This window comes from Cottoperca gobio, chromosome 18 (genome assembly GCF_900634415.1).
Source record: "Cottoperca gobio chromosome 18, fCotGob3.1, whole genome shotgun sequence".
NCBI classification, from domain to species: domain Eukaryota; kingdom Metazoa; phylum Chordata; class Actinopteri; order Perciformes; family Bovichtidae; genus Cottoperca; species Cottoperca gobio.
The window spans coordinates 11236144-11250958 of record NC_041372.1 but is presented as its reverse complement, the minus strand read 5'-3'; the positions used below and the strand labels follow the sequence as shown (position 1 = coordinate 11250958).

The 14815-nt window shown below is 39.4% G+C and overlaps 3 protein-coding genes across 3 annotated transcripts; 2 read left to right on the top strand and 1 right to left on the bottom strand.

The window, feature by feature from the left end:
• Window positions 1–4765: 4765 nt before the first annotated feature.
• Window positions 4766–8480, bottom strand: tm4sf5 (transmembrane 4 L six family member 5). The gene is made up of 5 exons (XM_029454990.1): window positions 8307–8480; window positions 7146–7226; window positions 6548–6690; window positions 5300–5496; window positions 4766–5018 (listed from the first exon to the last, which is right to left on the bottom strand). The coding sequence occupies exons 1-5, from the start codon at window positions 8478–8480 to the stop codon at window positions 5014–5016; spliced, it is 600 nt and encodes a 199-aa protein (XP_029310850.1). The 3' UTR covers window positions 4766–5013.
• A 1631-nt stretch (window positions 8481–10111) lies between these two features.
• LOC115023762 (cytidine deaminase) lies at window positions 10112–12138 on the top strand. Its single transcript, XM_029454992.1, has 5 exons — window positions 10112–10296; window positions 10398–10514; window positions 11018–11129; window positions 11216–11273; window positions 11888–12138. The coding sequence occupies exons 1-5, from the start codon at window positions 10290–10292 to the stop codon at window positions 11999–12001; spliced, it is 408 nt and encodes a 135-aa protein (XP_029310852.1). The 5' UTR covers window positions 10112–10289; the 3' UTR covers window positions 12002–12138.
• Window positions 12139–12441: 303 nt separating this feature from the next.
• On the top strand, window positions 12442–14524 carry fis1 (fission, mitochondrial 1). The gene is made up of 5 exons (XM_029454991.1): window positions 12442–12552; window positions 13020–13152; window positions 13393–13469; window positions 13558–13663; window positions 13768–14524. Exons 1-5 carry the CDS (start codon window positions 12508–12510, stop codon window positions 13869–13871), a joined length of 465 nt encoding a protein of 154 aa, XP_029310851.1. The 5' UTR covers window positions 12442–12507; the 3' UTR covers window positions 13872–14524.
• The last annotated feature ends 291 nt before the right edge of the window (window positions 14525–14815 follow it).

Below are 14815 nucleotides of genomic sequence, written 5' to 3'. Positions count from 1 at the left end.
CTCATGTTCGTGGGTGGGAAACCAAATCATTTGTCATGTTGTCAGGAGGCAAAACCGGGAGAACCAATGACATTGCAGACAGTTAGGAACAGAACATACACTCTGCATAAAGACACAGAGAGATAGACCTTGGCTCATTAGATGGTTTATTGCTGTTTATTAGCTTTCTGCTGTTGGTTTAAGGCTTATTCTCAGGGCAGCTCACTCTAAGGAGGCGGTTTGTCTTTGTGGAAATTTACCCAGATGAGCTCTCCGAGTGAGTCTGTGCCTGCTGGTTAGACATCACCCAGGAAACAGCCTGTGCAGTCTGTGCAACAGCACATTTCTTAAGCTGATTCTACTGTGAACTGCAGCAGGGACTTAACCCACAAGTACAATAGTCATTTTTTTCCCCCCACATCAAATTGTAATGAGAATGCATGATGGACATTTACATGTTGTAAGCTTGCATAGATTGTGTCCCGTTGCACAGTCCAACACTAGTTATTCAAGTCAATCCTTTATAATTATAAGACAAGTGCATTTTAGTGCCCTGTGTGGCAAACTGCAAGTGGAATTAAAAACTAAATTAGATTGCAAGGGGAGCTAAATGTGTTTTTTGGAGTGAAAGTGAGAGATGTACTGAAGCTGATCCGTCAGTGTTGATGACAGGTTGTATCTGCTACTGTTGTACGTTCCACAGCGGCTTCTAAATCTCTGCATCTGTGTGGGAATGCCCGGTCGTACCCACATGATGACAGACGACCATGTGCTCACTCACGTGTGCGGATTTACACCTGCAGATGGTGAGGACATAGTTCTGTGGGACATCGTCTCTCATTTTAAATTACTTACTTACTCTACTTAACAGCAGTTAAGCGGAAAAATGGACGAAAGCAGTTTGGCAGAGTTCTAGTTCTAAATTAAAGATAAATAAACATATTTCTGATAGCATGAAACAAGAAAAAGATAACTTAATCTTCTTATTCCTCTCGAGACACAGTAACTTTCTATGATGAATATTCTCAACTGTTCAAAACTGGGAATTACGAAAACATAATAAACAACAGCCCTTTTGTTTTTTGTGCAACAGATTCCAATCTTGCACTGAGGTTACTGTCACGCCTTCACAGAGTGACAAGTGGTCCTTCTGCTGTGTCGCCTCCGTGCATTCAGACCCTCGTTCCTCTCCTTGTAGGGTGATAAGTGCCCTCTGCCAGTCTGCCGGTGGCCCGAGTACAATCATGAGGCAACACGGCAGCTTCCTGTGAGCTCAGATATCCAGAACGGAACCATTCCCACTGTCCTATTGGCTTCAAGTGCCTATCGTGATATCAGGGGGATAAACCATGGTGAGTGGAAAGCCACATTGTCAAAATACTGACATCTTTCTCTGTGAATTTTTGTGCCCCTCTGGTAATTAAACCCCTCAGTGATACTGCTCCACTGGCCGAGAGACAGGAAAAGCAGCCGTGCGAACGTGCAGGAAGGACGAAGACAGAAACGGAAAGAACAAGAGACACGAGAGGGTCAAAAGTAGAACATCCATAATCTAAAAATAATAACGTGTATATATAGATATACTAGGATTTGTGGTAGGATTTGCAAGACACCAAACACATAAATGCTTACCACGGAGATAACAAGAAGGGAAAATGTTCCTAATTAACTAATTAAGTTGATTTGGATCTCATTCAAATACTGTATAAACAAACTAAAATCAAGTCATTGCAGGTACAAATCTGTCTAGTGTGATCTCTGCGTGAGTGTTGACGTCTCCACCCCAACTGCGTGTTTTTTGCCTTCTCCCTGCTCCCTCACATGTCCAGACATTCCCACACCCGGAGTTTGTTTATTTACTGTAGATGTTGGCATGCGTCTGTGGAGCCGGAACTGACTGGCTGAGGTTGCTCATGGCTGGTTCCAGTCTCTGTCACCATCCCTTATTCTCCTCAGCCCCCTCCTCCCTCTGTACATCACGTCAACTATGTCATGCTTCTTAATAACCATGCCCCGTTTTACATTAGGACACTTTTATTGCTCTCAGTCATTACATTAATCCTCAAGTGCACTGGGGAAGGGCAAAGAGCAGACTGGCTTTACGGAAGAAACAGTGAAATTAAGAAGAAAGTGTGCTACATTTTTTTTTGCTAGCTTGTAAACAAATAGTACGGTTGTTATGCCTTTATTTTACACCTTTTCAGACAGATGATACCCTAAAAAACATAGCCACAGAACCGAAATTAATTAATTTACAACATTATACATTACAATATGTGAAGTTAAAGTAGCTTAACCACACTGAATCACATTAATAGTGTAGAGCTGAGCAGCTACTGAGCTCTGCTAACGCTAAGCTCATGACCATTAGCAGGAGTTTAGCTTAGTTTTTCACCGTCATGATTGGGTTTATCTGCTGACTCATTAAGTTATGTGAAATAACTGACTGAATTACTAATGTAATTAATTGAAATAGCTCATTTTCATCTACATATATCAGCTAGGGGGGGGAATAATAGCTTAATTTAGTTTTAGCTTTAGCTAAGGCTAGCTAGAACTACCTCACCACCTAGCTAACAGTGTTCCTGCTTCATCTGGCTAGTCTCTCTGACGCAAGGACTCAACTCAATTTTGACCAAATATGTCGTGACTGCCTCTTGCCTTTGAAGGGCAGATTTAAAGGTGCTTTCTTTGTGCATGACTTGATTTAACCTCCTGGACTGAAACCTCTCAGCTCCACACAGAGCAAAGCTAGCAGATTTGAAACAATACTTCTCCTCAGTTCTGGCTCAGTCTGTGTGTTTGCTGCCGTTGAGCAATGGTCGGTAAAGGAAAACAGTGATGCTATGTCTTGTTGGTAGGCCTAATGTGTTGTCTCAAGTGTAAACTATCACGTTTCAGGGTAAAATTATAATATAGTGGCAGTAACACAGACGCTGCTGTCAGCATCTTTAAGCAATTGTTACCTTCGCCGAAATTACAACCAGTTCAACTCAAATTAAGACCTGACGGGAAAAGTTCCATCTTCAGCCTTTTCTGTGTGATCCTATTATAAAATGTCATTTTCATTTGGATGAATATCGGGCCAAAAATGAGGTTAAGTCAATGTATTTATAGAGCACATTTAAAAGCAACACCAAGATGTGTAACGGAGGGATGTAAAAGTACAATTAAATAACCAGAACGCTTTTTCGAACAGCGTTGTAAATAAGCTTGCAAACTTGTTGAAGACGCCTGATTGTCTACTTTGTGGTTCCTCTTAGGTCATTCACAGTGTGGTTGGCATAATTATTGGGTGGTGGACACTGCTGAGTTATCACTTACGTGTGTCTGAGCTGATATTTGTGCCGCCAGCATGACTGTTCCTTTTAAACGAGGCTGCGGTTTTGAATGTGCTGAGGAGATTTCAACCAAGGTACAGTGGAGAAAAAGGAGACAGTAGCACCATTGTAGAAAAGTACGTTCAATTATAAGCTTTTATCGACTTGTTGATTTGTCCTGCTCTGTCCAAAAATGTTTTCGCTAGTCCGGCCCATACTGGCCAGTTCTGCTTCGTGTCAACTTGTTTTTCCTCTTCTGCTTCCTCATTGTTATGTCAAGTCAAGCCTGAAAAGCAGAGAGGAGGGGTTCACTTTTGGGAGAGGGGTACATTTCTAAATAATGGCCTCACCACAGGGTCTAAACGAGTGCTCAAGGCAGATCTAGAAGAGTTTAATGCTCGAAATGATTGTCTTTTTGACGTGTTGTCGTTCCTTCTTCAGGAACCACTCTCTGACTTTCAAGTCTCCCTCAGTGCATGCATGGATTTCCATTAGTGTGTGTCCACCACGCCATTAAACAGCAGTTACTTTGGATTCTTTCAGAGTGGCTACGATTTGCATGAGAAGTGGCTGAGAACGGGCCCCCTTCCCATTTTCCTCCCTTTTGTCACCATTCTTTCATTCCAAATTCTTCTCACTTATGCTCCTTCCTCGCTTTGTGCTGTGCATTATATAAGAGAGCTGCATAAACACCGGCCAATCAGTTAAGCTAAGATGGTCATGGTGTTGGGCACAGGCCTTTTGTTTTTCACAGCTACATAATTTCCCCTTCCCTGTCCTGGAAATATGTGCACACAGGAACTTGAAATTTGCCAGGAATTGTATGGTTTAGAAGCCAAAGTACACAGAAAAGCGGCATGGCATGATTGTTATTCACCTCATCTCATCATCGCTTTTATCTGTACTGCCGTGGAGGCAAGGCGTTTACTTTGAGCTTGGGATTGTTTGGTGTCTATATTTAACTGGGTGCAGCTCTGCAATAGGCTTTTAACTTAAATGTTAGGTAACAATTACCACGAAACAGCTTCATGGCAGCGAAAGATTACGAGCTTAACCTGCACCTGTGTACTGTTTAGGCAGCTGCAGTGTTCACAATGTCCACAGGGGGCTTTTTGAACTTTGACCTTGTCTCGACGCACACGATAATCCTGTTAGATCTGGCTGTCTGGCTGCATGGGCACAGCATGAGGTGAGTAATTGACAGAGATCCTAACAGTGATTCTGCAGAAGTCCTTCAACTAGATAATCAAGAGTTATAGAGTGACACAGTTAGGTGCATGTCCCTGTAAATATCAGTGTGTTTTGGGAGGGAAACAACAGCAAAGTTCACATAAAAATAAGTTTTTAATGTTGAAAGTCACAGAAATAACTTCCCGTGAGGAGTTCATCAGCTGTTATTGTGTTGTCACATTCATCTAAATATACAGCAGCACATTAAACAAATGCTTTGATCCATAAATGTTTGTCTTCAGTGAGGAAATTACTTATTAATTCAGTAATTAAAGACACATTCAACCAATAATAAGTCAGGCAATGCACCAGAATTCATAAAATAATAGAGTAAGGCTTTCATATATATATTTAAAATATCCTTCTGAGATAAATGTGAGACAAAAGAAAACCCCATCATCATACAGAGTTATCCCTGAATATGAAATGGCTCCTTTGCGACGGTGGGTTATGACTGGGCCATGTTCATTTTCACAATCCACCCTTATTCTGTAAAAAGACAGGAGACACATGTTTATGTCATCTTTGGGACAGGAAGCGAGCGCTCAGATGACTGACAGAGCTGTTAATAAATGTGAACATCATGTTAATGTGTAGACATTTGTTGATACAATACACAGGGAGTTAAATCACTCCCCATAATGGATTCTTGAGCGTCACTGATTGCACTGAAATACATTCTTGAGAAGAATAGTTTGGTATTTTAGGAAACATACATATCGTTATGTCCATTGCTTTCTTTTATGTTTGGAGTTAGAGCATTTCTTCACCTCTCTCTTTGGTTTCGCGACAGTCGCCACAGATGCATCCCAAGCAGCCGTTGACCACCTGGATGCCGCAGAGCACAACCTGCAGCACCCCCATGGCCAACAGTATGGCGAACAGAACGACGTGCCACATCACCGCGTTGAGAGGGTAGTCGCATATTCCCCACAGAGTCTGGTTTACAAGGTAGCTGCCATTGCCACTGTGAGGGGAAAAGAGAAGTAGAGCGTAAGCACCGTCCAACACACACACACACACACACACACACACACACACACACACACACACACACACACAGCATTAATGAAAATATGTGCGATGCACGCCAAATTTGGGGGCACAGGAAGAAAAAGTGTGATGACTGAGTTGAGGAAAAATGTGAGAGTGGAGAAAGAATGGAAAATAGAAAGGAGGGAGGGAAGTTCTTAGCCTTTGTTCACCCGTTAAGAAATATTTAGTAGTGGGAATTTTATAATTTTAGTTGAGAAGATTGATACAACCCACCTGCCTGTGTAGTAAATGTGTAGCCGTAAGCATTCTGTTAGGCTAGCTAAGCTTAGCTAGCTTGGTTCTGTCCAAATCTGCCTACTAGCACCTAAAGTTCAGAAACTAAAAAGCTTTTTCTCACTTGAGATAATTAATCCAAAGTGTAAAGAAGACACATGATGGGGATTTGTCATTTTTGACGGAACCAGACTACATATAAAACTGAAGAAAGCAGAAAATCCTCCCATTTGAGAAGCTGAGGCATCCATCCAGTTTAGCCAAATTGTAAATATTAGAACTAATTCTGGTTAATGATGCATAAAAGACAGTATTAATATCGCACCATGCAAACTTGGTTCCCTCCCTGTAACCACTGGTGCCCCTTAAACTGCCATGTCACCATCTGACAGTCTACATGTTAACAACGTGCTCATTTATATGTTTATTAACGATTGTCCCGATCACCTGTTGAGCGTCCATCAGGTGATTCAGTTTTCCCTGCCTCAGCTCATAAAATGCTTCAGTAGTGCCAGCTGTGCTATCCTTGAAGCATTATTGCTTCATTGCTTCAGATTGTCTTTATCTGAAGCTGCACAATAACACAGAACAGAAAGTGCTGCCACCTTCTGGATTTTAATAATATTGCAGTTGCTATTCTTTTATAATCAAGAACTGAAACTTGTTGAAAGTAAATATGATGGATGGAAATGACTCAACAGCATCGCCTACATGCCCAGAAAAGGTACATTTGAATGAGTATCACTCACGTGCCCAGGTCTTCAAAGGGGTAGACCCATGTGCCGTCGTCCAACCGACACTTGGGTCCAATAGCCAGACCAGCTGAGGCCACACTGGTGCAGTAGATCGCTCCAATCAGGCCGAAAGCAGAGGAGAACACAGAGCTCAGCATCTGACAAGAGGAATAGGAACATATTGTTTATGTGACATATGAATTAACACAAACAGCGACTTGACGTGATTTAACACAGACACAAACACACTCCCTGGTGTAGTCTGTGTGTCTCTGTGGTTGTTTTGCCCCTTCTTATAGTCGTTGTGAGTCTCTTTGCTGCTGTTTTGCATCTCTTTATAGTTTTATTGTGTCTCTTTGTAGTCTTTTTATTTATACAGTTTATTTGTGGTCATTTTCTGGTTGGCACGTGTCCTGTAGGCCAGTCCAGTAATCCATCTATGAGTACATTACATGTACCATGATGGTACTGTCCATATGGTGAGTTACTCATTTGTTTGTCCTTTGGTATTTGATATGACAGCACCCTCGCCTTTGCCTTTAACCGCCCGTCACGAACAGTCCGGTCCCCACACCGACATATAAATGTAAATCTTTCAAATTACTTTACTCACCCGGCAACGGTTGCCACAGCAACCATATCCACAGCAACCCTTGCCCCCGGCCCTGATAGCCGAGCAGCTCGGGCACAGCATCTGAGAAGTAAAAAAAAACATATAAAACATTTATCAAGTAAGACATTTAGTTTTCATCACGAGTTACATCTTATGTTAAGTCAGTAAGAGCTGGCATGGTGTGTGTCTTTGTGTCTAAGTGCACACACACTACACATTTGCATTTATATGTGTGTGTGTGTCTCTGTGTACGTTCTCTTATCTCAAGCAAATATTTGTGAATCCTCAATCGAGTTCTTTAAGGGAAAGACATCCAACTTCCTGGTGCTTGTTCCAAACTGTAATATCGGAGACTCAAAGGTCCCTCTGGTACATTTATGAGCTGCAATACTTATCAATTATTTATTGTCCGTGTCAACCTTTAAAAAAACCAAGATAATGTTGGTGGAAACTTGCTTTATCAGATCTGTTGTGTGTGTGTGTGTGTGTGTGTGTGTGTGTGTCCTTGATGAGGAAGTAGAGGATCAGACAATGTTTTAATCCCTTAAACACCACAGTATATATTTATATATTGTATCAAAGTGTTTAAATGTACTTGGTCAAGGCCAATTCTTTATATATGTTAAGTAGTTTCATCTATAACATCTCAACATATGTAAAGTATGTAAAGTATCTTTCTGACAAATAAATGTAGTGCAGTAAAACGTTAGTATTTCCCTCTGAATTGTGGGGGATTGGAAGAATAAAGTGGGTACAACCTTTACAATTGTACCCAACTTAATGTACTTTGTTCTCAATCTGTTTTAAGGATGCTTAAAACAAAATATTACGCATGTTAGGTTAAATTTTAAATGTTAAGATGCCTTTTGCCCCAGTTTAAGAGTTATTTGCTGGGAAGAATCTGGGTATAAAAGGTAAGGCAACGGTGAAAAAAATAATAAATCTGAATAAAATGATTGTAAATTAAACCAAAATTTAAAATGTGTTGATAACTATACTTTTAGTTTTTCGTCCCACAGTTCATCCCCTAAAAGTAATCACACTTTTATAGGTTTACACAGATTTTACAGGTTTACACAGAGCAGAGTTAATGACTTAAAAACCCAATAAAACACACAATAAAACATCAAACCACACTTTCGTAAATACAGCTCTACTCACAAAGAGGCCTCCTCCGATGAATCCCCCCATGAGCCAGACCTGGAGGGAGATCTGATCATTTTCCAGACTCTTCCCGTCGGGGAAGAACAGCAGCAGGTTGGCGATCATTGAGATGAAGGCTGTAGACAGCAGGATCAGGCCCACCAGGCGGGCACACTTCCCCGTACAGCACATGGTTTTACCTTTTTGTCTTATTCGCTGCTAAAAGTCTCTTTTCCTCTCAAAGTCAGAGGGAAGTCAGTGAAAAGTGGGGCGAAACAAATAGAGGAGGCGAATGAGAAGCTCACCTCTGCACTGTCACACTGCGAAAGTCAAACACAGCCAGTGACAGTTTCAACAGGAAGGAGGGAACAAAGGCCAAGTATTGGTGCGACTGCCTTCAATCTGATTTCAGACCTTTGTATTTTCTCATGGGTCTCACATAAAACTGGAAGTTCGACACTTCAATGTCCAAGTGAAAACGCGGGACAAACATTGAACTTAAACAAAAGAAGAAAGGGGTTTCTGTGTGTGTGTGTGTGTGTGTGTGTGTGTTCAGGGGGCTCGATCACGCAGTTGGACGCCCTTTGAAACCTGCTCATGATGATATCAGCCTGATCTATTTATGGCCTATAGCAAACACAAGAGAGAGGGCTTGCCTTCTTAACAAAAGATACACATTCGAACTTACTGTTACAGTATGAGCTGTACATTAATTAGCTTGTGTGTGGTGAATTTAAGGCATCACATTGGAGCAGGTTTGGCGATTAGGTACTTTAATTTCCCATTTATCTGCTACATTGCACCACTATAGTATAGGCCCTGTCAACCTTGTAAAACCTTTATAACTTCAGCTTACATGGCGTATGTTCCTAAAACATTTATTTAATCAATTGACCACACACACACTGGGCAGATAGTCTCCCAGCAAAATATTATTCTAAATGTTCTCAACCTTATCAGTAGAATCGGTTAATAGGAAAAAGAGGACGTATTTCACTTTCTTCACATGACGTACCATCCTATGTCATACTGTTCAGTGCTGAGCAAAGGTTGGAGACATCAGTTTGTAGAAATCCCCAGTTGTTCCTCGTTCCTTGTTTATCAAGTGTAGAATATGGAAGAATAACACCACTTTGTTTTTCATCTATAGACGATAAGTGATACTAATACTAACATACTAATTGGGACTTTCCCGTGTTTTTGTCATAATTTTTGCAATGGGAGAATTCGTAGGCCTAAAAACTACAATTGTTTTGATTATCGATTAATCTAGCAATTATTTTCTAGATTAATTAATTATTTGTTTGATCTATACAATAAAAATGCCCATCGCAATATTCAACAGGCAAAGATTATGTCATTAAAATGCTTATTTTGTCCGACCAACACTCTGAAACCCAAAGATATTCAGTTTAATATCACATAAGACATTTGAGAGGCTCTAACAAGGGAATGAATCGCATCTTTAATTGAAAAATTACTATTCTTTTACCAATCAACTAATCAATTCATCGACTATTTGTAGTTTCATTTTAAACTCGGTTATCGTTATGGTTCTCTGTCATATGTGTTTATTTTATTCTGCTTTATTTTCTTAAAATGTAATTTTTTATTTGATTCGACATGAACTATTTTGAAGTGTGTAAACTCATAAGATTTATATGTAGCCTGTTTAATTTGATTTATATGGAAGCCTAAGCTAATGTGTCTTATTTGTTTATTTAATATTTGTTTGCAAGGAATGTCTTTTTAAATAAAGGTTATTTGATTTAGCTTGGGGTGGTTTGTTCTCGTTGTCGTTAGCTCAAAGACCCCTTCTTCTCGCGAGACAAAAGTTCCAGCTATTAATGAGAGTCCAGTCCCGAACTGATCGATGACGCTGCGTTCAACCAGCCAATAACGTGATTGTAAACAATGCGCGTGCAGCTGTCATGAACCCCGCTGTTCTCGCTGCTCTGTAAAAGGTGACACAGCCCAAAACTGCCCACCAAAAAAACTGCGATGACAGGCAAGTTAATTTAACACACCTTTTCAGTTCCACTTGACTTGAGTTCATTATAAATGCTAGCTAACCTTTTGTTTAATCCTCGTGCGATCTGTTATACGCAGATCAAGTTAAAGAGCTCGTGTCAAAGTGCCTGCAGGCCCGGGACTTGGCGTACTGTCCATACAGCCGGTTCCCTGTCGGTGCCGCCATATTGACAATAGATGGCGCTATAATCACAGGTAAATAATACAACAGGTGACTTGTCTCTTATGTCAAGTGCACCCATCAAAACTACTGGAAGTGCAGTGGTGGAAAGTAACTACGCACATGTACTTTATAAATATAGGCCAACTGTATTTCATGCTGCTAAAACTGAGTACTTTGTATTTTAATTGCAATTTATGACTTTTGTTTTGTCACAATACATTTATAGTTAATACTTATGTTGGTGTTCGATTATTTAGTTCTTTATGTTTGTATTTATTCTTACTTTTGTATACAATAGATGCTCCCATTATTTATTTATTTTTAATAACATATTGATACTATGCAGACTACTGCATCTGTGTTTGTACTTTTCCTTATCTTATCTTATCTTCCAGTACAACTCTGAGGTGAAATACAACGCATTGTTACACAGAAAATCTGAAAAAGCTCCAACTCAACCAGCTACAGTATTAAAATGCATCACACAAATGCATCTTTAACAATGAAACGATGCAGAGTGTTTGTGCGTTTTCAGGCTGTAATGTGGAGAATGCCTCCTACGGGCTGACGGTGTGTGCTGAGCGGACGGCCATCCAGCGGGCCGTGGTGGAAGGACACAGAGAGTTCACTGCCATTGCTGTGACATGGTGAGCCTCTCAGTGTAAGGACTTTGAGGAAACATTTCATACAGCACATGTTGCGATGCATTCATCCTCTCCTCTCTTCTATGCAGTGATATTAAAGACCGCTTTGTCGGGCCATGTGGAGCATGTCGACAGGTTCTTATGGAGGTGAGTCATCTCTTTTATGACCAGTATGAACAAACATTAAGTGATACACTGCAATAACTTTCTACCTTATCAAATTATTTCTATCTATAATTTAATCCTAAATACAAAATGTTCTTAAAAGAAGATATAAAATAAATGTTATTCATGTCTTTTTCCTGCTATTATTAAAAACTTGAAGTGTTTTAGAAGGTGCTGAATTCAATCATTTCAATAATCAAAACTCATTGTTGGCATATGTTTTCTGTGATTTAGAAAGCTAAACTAGCTCCTTGATTCATAGCATGTTTAGTTTTTGTTGGGTAAAATATAATGTAAAACATTTATTCTGCACTGTAATCTGTATTTTCTCCAGGGAATTTGAGGGCTTTAGCAACATGGATGGGACTTCGAAACCACATTCAGACCCTTTAATTCACAGAAAACACAACTGAACAGTTAACAGAGTAATTACAAAATGAAAAATCAAGGCCTAAATATAAAAATGTAGATATGTGTCTGTGTGATACATCATTGAGTTGGACTCGTGACCTCAGTGTTAATATAAACCCTGGCTATTACACCTTGCATGCTGCTTTCTCCTTCACTACTGTGCTTCTCTCTCTCTGTCTCACCAGTTTGGATCCGACTGGATTGTATACTTGACCAAGCCAGATGGATCTTACAAAGAAACCAGCCTCAGTGAACTGTTGCCTCTAGCCTTTACCCCGGCCCACCTCGCAAAGAACTGATGAAGCTTCAGCTGCATGCTTGGACATAACTTTTTAATGCTTTATTAATACTTGTTTTTTTTATAGCTGCAATGTGTCTTGAATTGTGTTATGAAAACACTGCAAATTAGGAAAACAATAAAAAAAAATCCAATAGACATGTGTGTGATTATTATTATTATTGTTGTTGTTGTTATTATTATTATTATTATTATTATTATTATTATTATTATTATTATTATTATTATTATTATTATTATTATTATTATTATTATTATTATTATTATTATTATTATTATTATTATTATTATTATTATTATTATTATTATTATTATTATTATTATTATTATTATTATTATTATTATTATTATTATTATTATTATTATTATTATTATTATTATTATTATTATTATTATTATTATTATTATTATTATTATTATTATACCAGAGACTTTACTAGAGAGAGATCTGCGTAACAGCTTCGTCACGTGCTGACGTGGGCGAGGCCGAACTCTGTTTCCGGAAACATGGAGGCTGTTGTGAGCGATGTGGTAGCGCCAGAAGACCTTTTAGTAAGTTTTTCCAATTATTAAACCTCTTCATTTGATAAAACATAGTTTTTAACACATGGGTGAAACACACGGAACATGTGTTCACTCGGTAAATGCTGAAACTTGGGTAAAAATCGACGTGTCGGAAGATACTTTGTCGCGTCACCTAGCTAGCAATGCTAATGCTAACAATCATGTTTGTGATAAAAAAACAAGTCACGGTGACATCGTCATTTACGCTATTCTTTATTCATATGACTTATGCTAGTAACAGTTTGGGAATGAGAGTTTTTAAACCTTAAATCTAACAGCTGAAACTTGGAAAACATAACATCTGTCAGAAACAAAGACAGTAAATGACATAATATAAGAGTAATATAAGCAACTCATGGTGTTTCTGTTCCACTGCCTTCCTGCACGGATGGTTTATTTAAATATGACATGAATTAAATGATGTGGTCGCTTCATTTCTGCTTTGTTTATGACAGAAATTCGAGAAGAAATACAACAATGAGCTGCTGAAGGGAGCCGTCTCCAAAGAAACAAAGTTTGAGTATGCGTGGTGTCTGATCAGGAGTAAATACACAGTCGACATCAAGAAGGGAATTGTTGTCTTAGAGGGTAAGGAACATGTGTTTTTATTATATTCAAAGCTACATGTTGCCGTACAGACTAACAGTGGCTAACCCTTTTCAGATATGTGCTGGGAGAGACATTTTACAGATGAAAAACAAACTTATTGACAAACTAGAGATGGAATTTGAATGATTATGTTTTATTTCTAAGCGATTACTTTTTTTAAATCATAAACGTATCATAATGTAACAGTTCGAATCAATGTTTGTTTGTTTCTTGTCCTAGAACTCGTTCAGAAAGCATCGAAGGAAGATTCCCGGGACTTCTTGTTCTACCTGGCGGTGGCCAAATACAGGCTCAAAGTTAGTGTCATTCCTAAAATAGAAATTAAGATTGTAGCATGTTTTTAAAGCATTGTTTAAATCTATTTATTCTCCCTTGTTCTTCCAGGAATATGAGAAAGCCCTGAAGTACATCCGAACTCTCCTAAAGAACGAACCGGGGAACAAGCAGGCGCAGGAGCTGGAGAAACTCATCGACAAGGCTTTAAAGAAAGGTACGAACCAGAGTCGTGACAAATGAACAGAATTCAAACGGTTATTTGACCCTGTTGTTTAAGTGTAAAACCCACAATGCTGACATTCACATCTTGTCACCCAGACGGCTTGGTCGGCATGGCGATCGTCGGGGGGATTGGTCTTGGCGTGGCCGGTTTGGCCGGGCTCATCGGCTTGGCTGTGTCAAAGGGAGCTGCTAAATCCTAACGTGGACACGGGACGACGTTTCTTTATTTTGCTGGACTGACACACTCACCTGCATTTAAAAAAAATCTATAAATAATTAAGTTTGTGGAGGGCGCTTGACCGATGTAACATTTTGGTTTGAAGTTGAGTAAGGGTTTGAATAATGCCAGTGAATAACCGTATTGTAACAGGGTTGAGATTCACCATGTGTGTATCATTACTTACCTGTCTAGTCCCACACTATTGCATGGCACTTTCTAATTATTTGTGTAAATAAATTACATTTCTTGCTTTAGTTTGCACCTCATCCTTCAGTTCACATTTACATAGGAATAACATGTTTCTTAAAGTGCAGTTGTGGTTTTGTTGAATTGCTTCTGACTTAAAGAATTGTTAAGGAGTGTGTTATCGGTGCGGGAGGAAGTGTATGTGATACCGAAGGCGACTGTGATTTGTTTGCCGGTGAGGTAGAAGTGACTGTCGTACTGCTGAGGAGGCGATGAGGAGAGGTTTCTTTCTCCCATTTGTTCTGAATACTACTTTACATTTAAGGGAGGCAACACACTTATTGGAATACCTTTTTTGTTTTGTCATTTAAAAAAATGCATTTACCGGCGCTACATTTAATCGGTTGTGTTTTTCATCTTGTTAAATAAAATGCTGTTGAACTGAGAGAAGATTTGTGTTCTATGTTCTCTTCTTGTCGAGCCGTTCAATGACGTGTTGGAGTAATGAGTGCAGACAGACGAGAACAACAAACATACAGTAGTCCAACAACAAGTAACCGATACACCGACGGCATCAGGAACCAGACGTCTCTGAATGAAATGTACAAAGTGACATAAATGACGTCGCTTTGTACAAGAATAAATGTATAGAATTAAGAAACCCGGTGCTTTTTAATGGATGAACACACCGCTCGCTCGTCACAGTAATGTTGCATCGTTAACTCTATAACAAAGCTT

Coding starts and splice junctions, on each gene's coding strand:
- tm4sf5 (XM_029454990.1), bottom strand. CDS start 8,480: ATGTGCTGTACGGGGAAGTGTGCCCGCCTGGTGGGCCTGATCCTGCTG. Junction 7,227..8,306: donor TCATCGGAGGAGGCCTCTTT/GTGAGTAGAGCT, acceptor TTTACTTCTCAG/ATGCTGTGCCCGAGCTGCTC. Junction 5,497..6,547: donor CCCTTTGAAGACCTGGGCAC/GTGAGTGATACT, acceptor TTCCCCTCACAG/TGGCAATGGCAGCTACCTTG.
- LOC115023762 (XM_029454992.1), top strand. Junction 10,515..11,017: donor AGATGGCGCTATAATCACAG/GTAAATAATACA, acceptor GTGCGTTTTCAG/GCTGTAATGTGGAGAATGCC. Junction 11,130..11,215: donor ACTGCCATTGCTGTGACATG/GTGAGCCTCTCA, acceptor TCTTCTATGCAG/TGATATTAAAGACCGCTTTG.
- fis1 (XM_029454991.1), top strand. CDS start 12,508: ATGGAGGCTGTTGTGAGCGATGTGGTAGCGCCAGAAGACCTTTTA. Junction 13,470..13,557: donor TGGCCAAATACAGGCTCAAA/GTTAGTGTCATT, acceptor TTGTTCTTCCAG/GAATATGAGAAAGCCCTGAA. Junction 13,664..13,767: donor CGACAAGGCTTTAAAGAAAG/GTACGAACCAGA, acceptor CTTGTCACCCAG/ACGGCTTGGTCGGCATGGCG.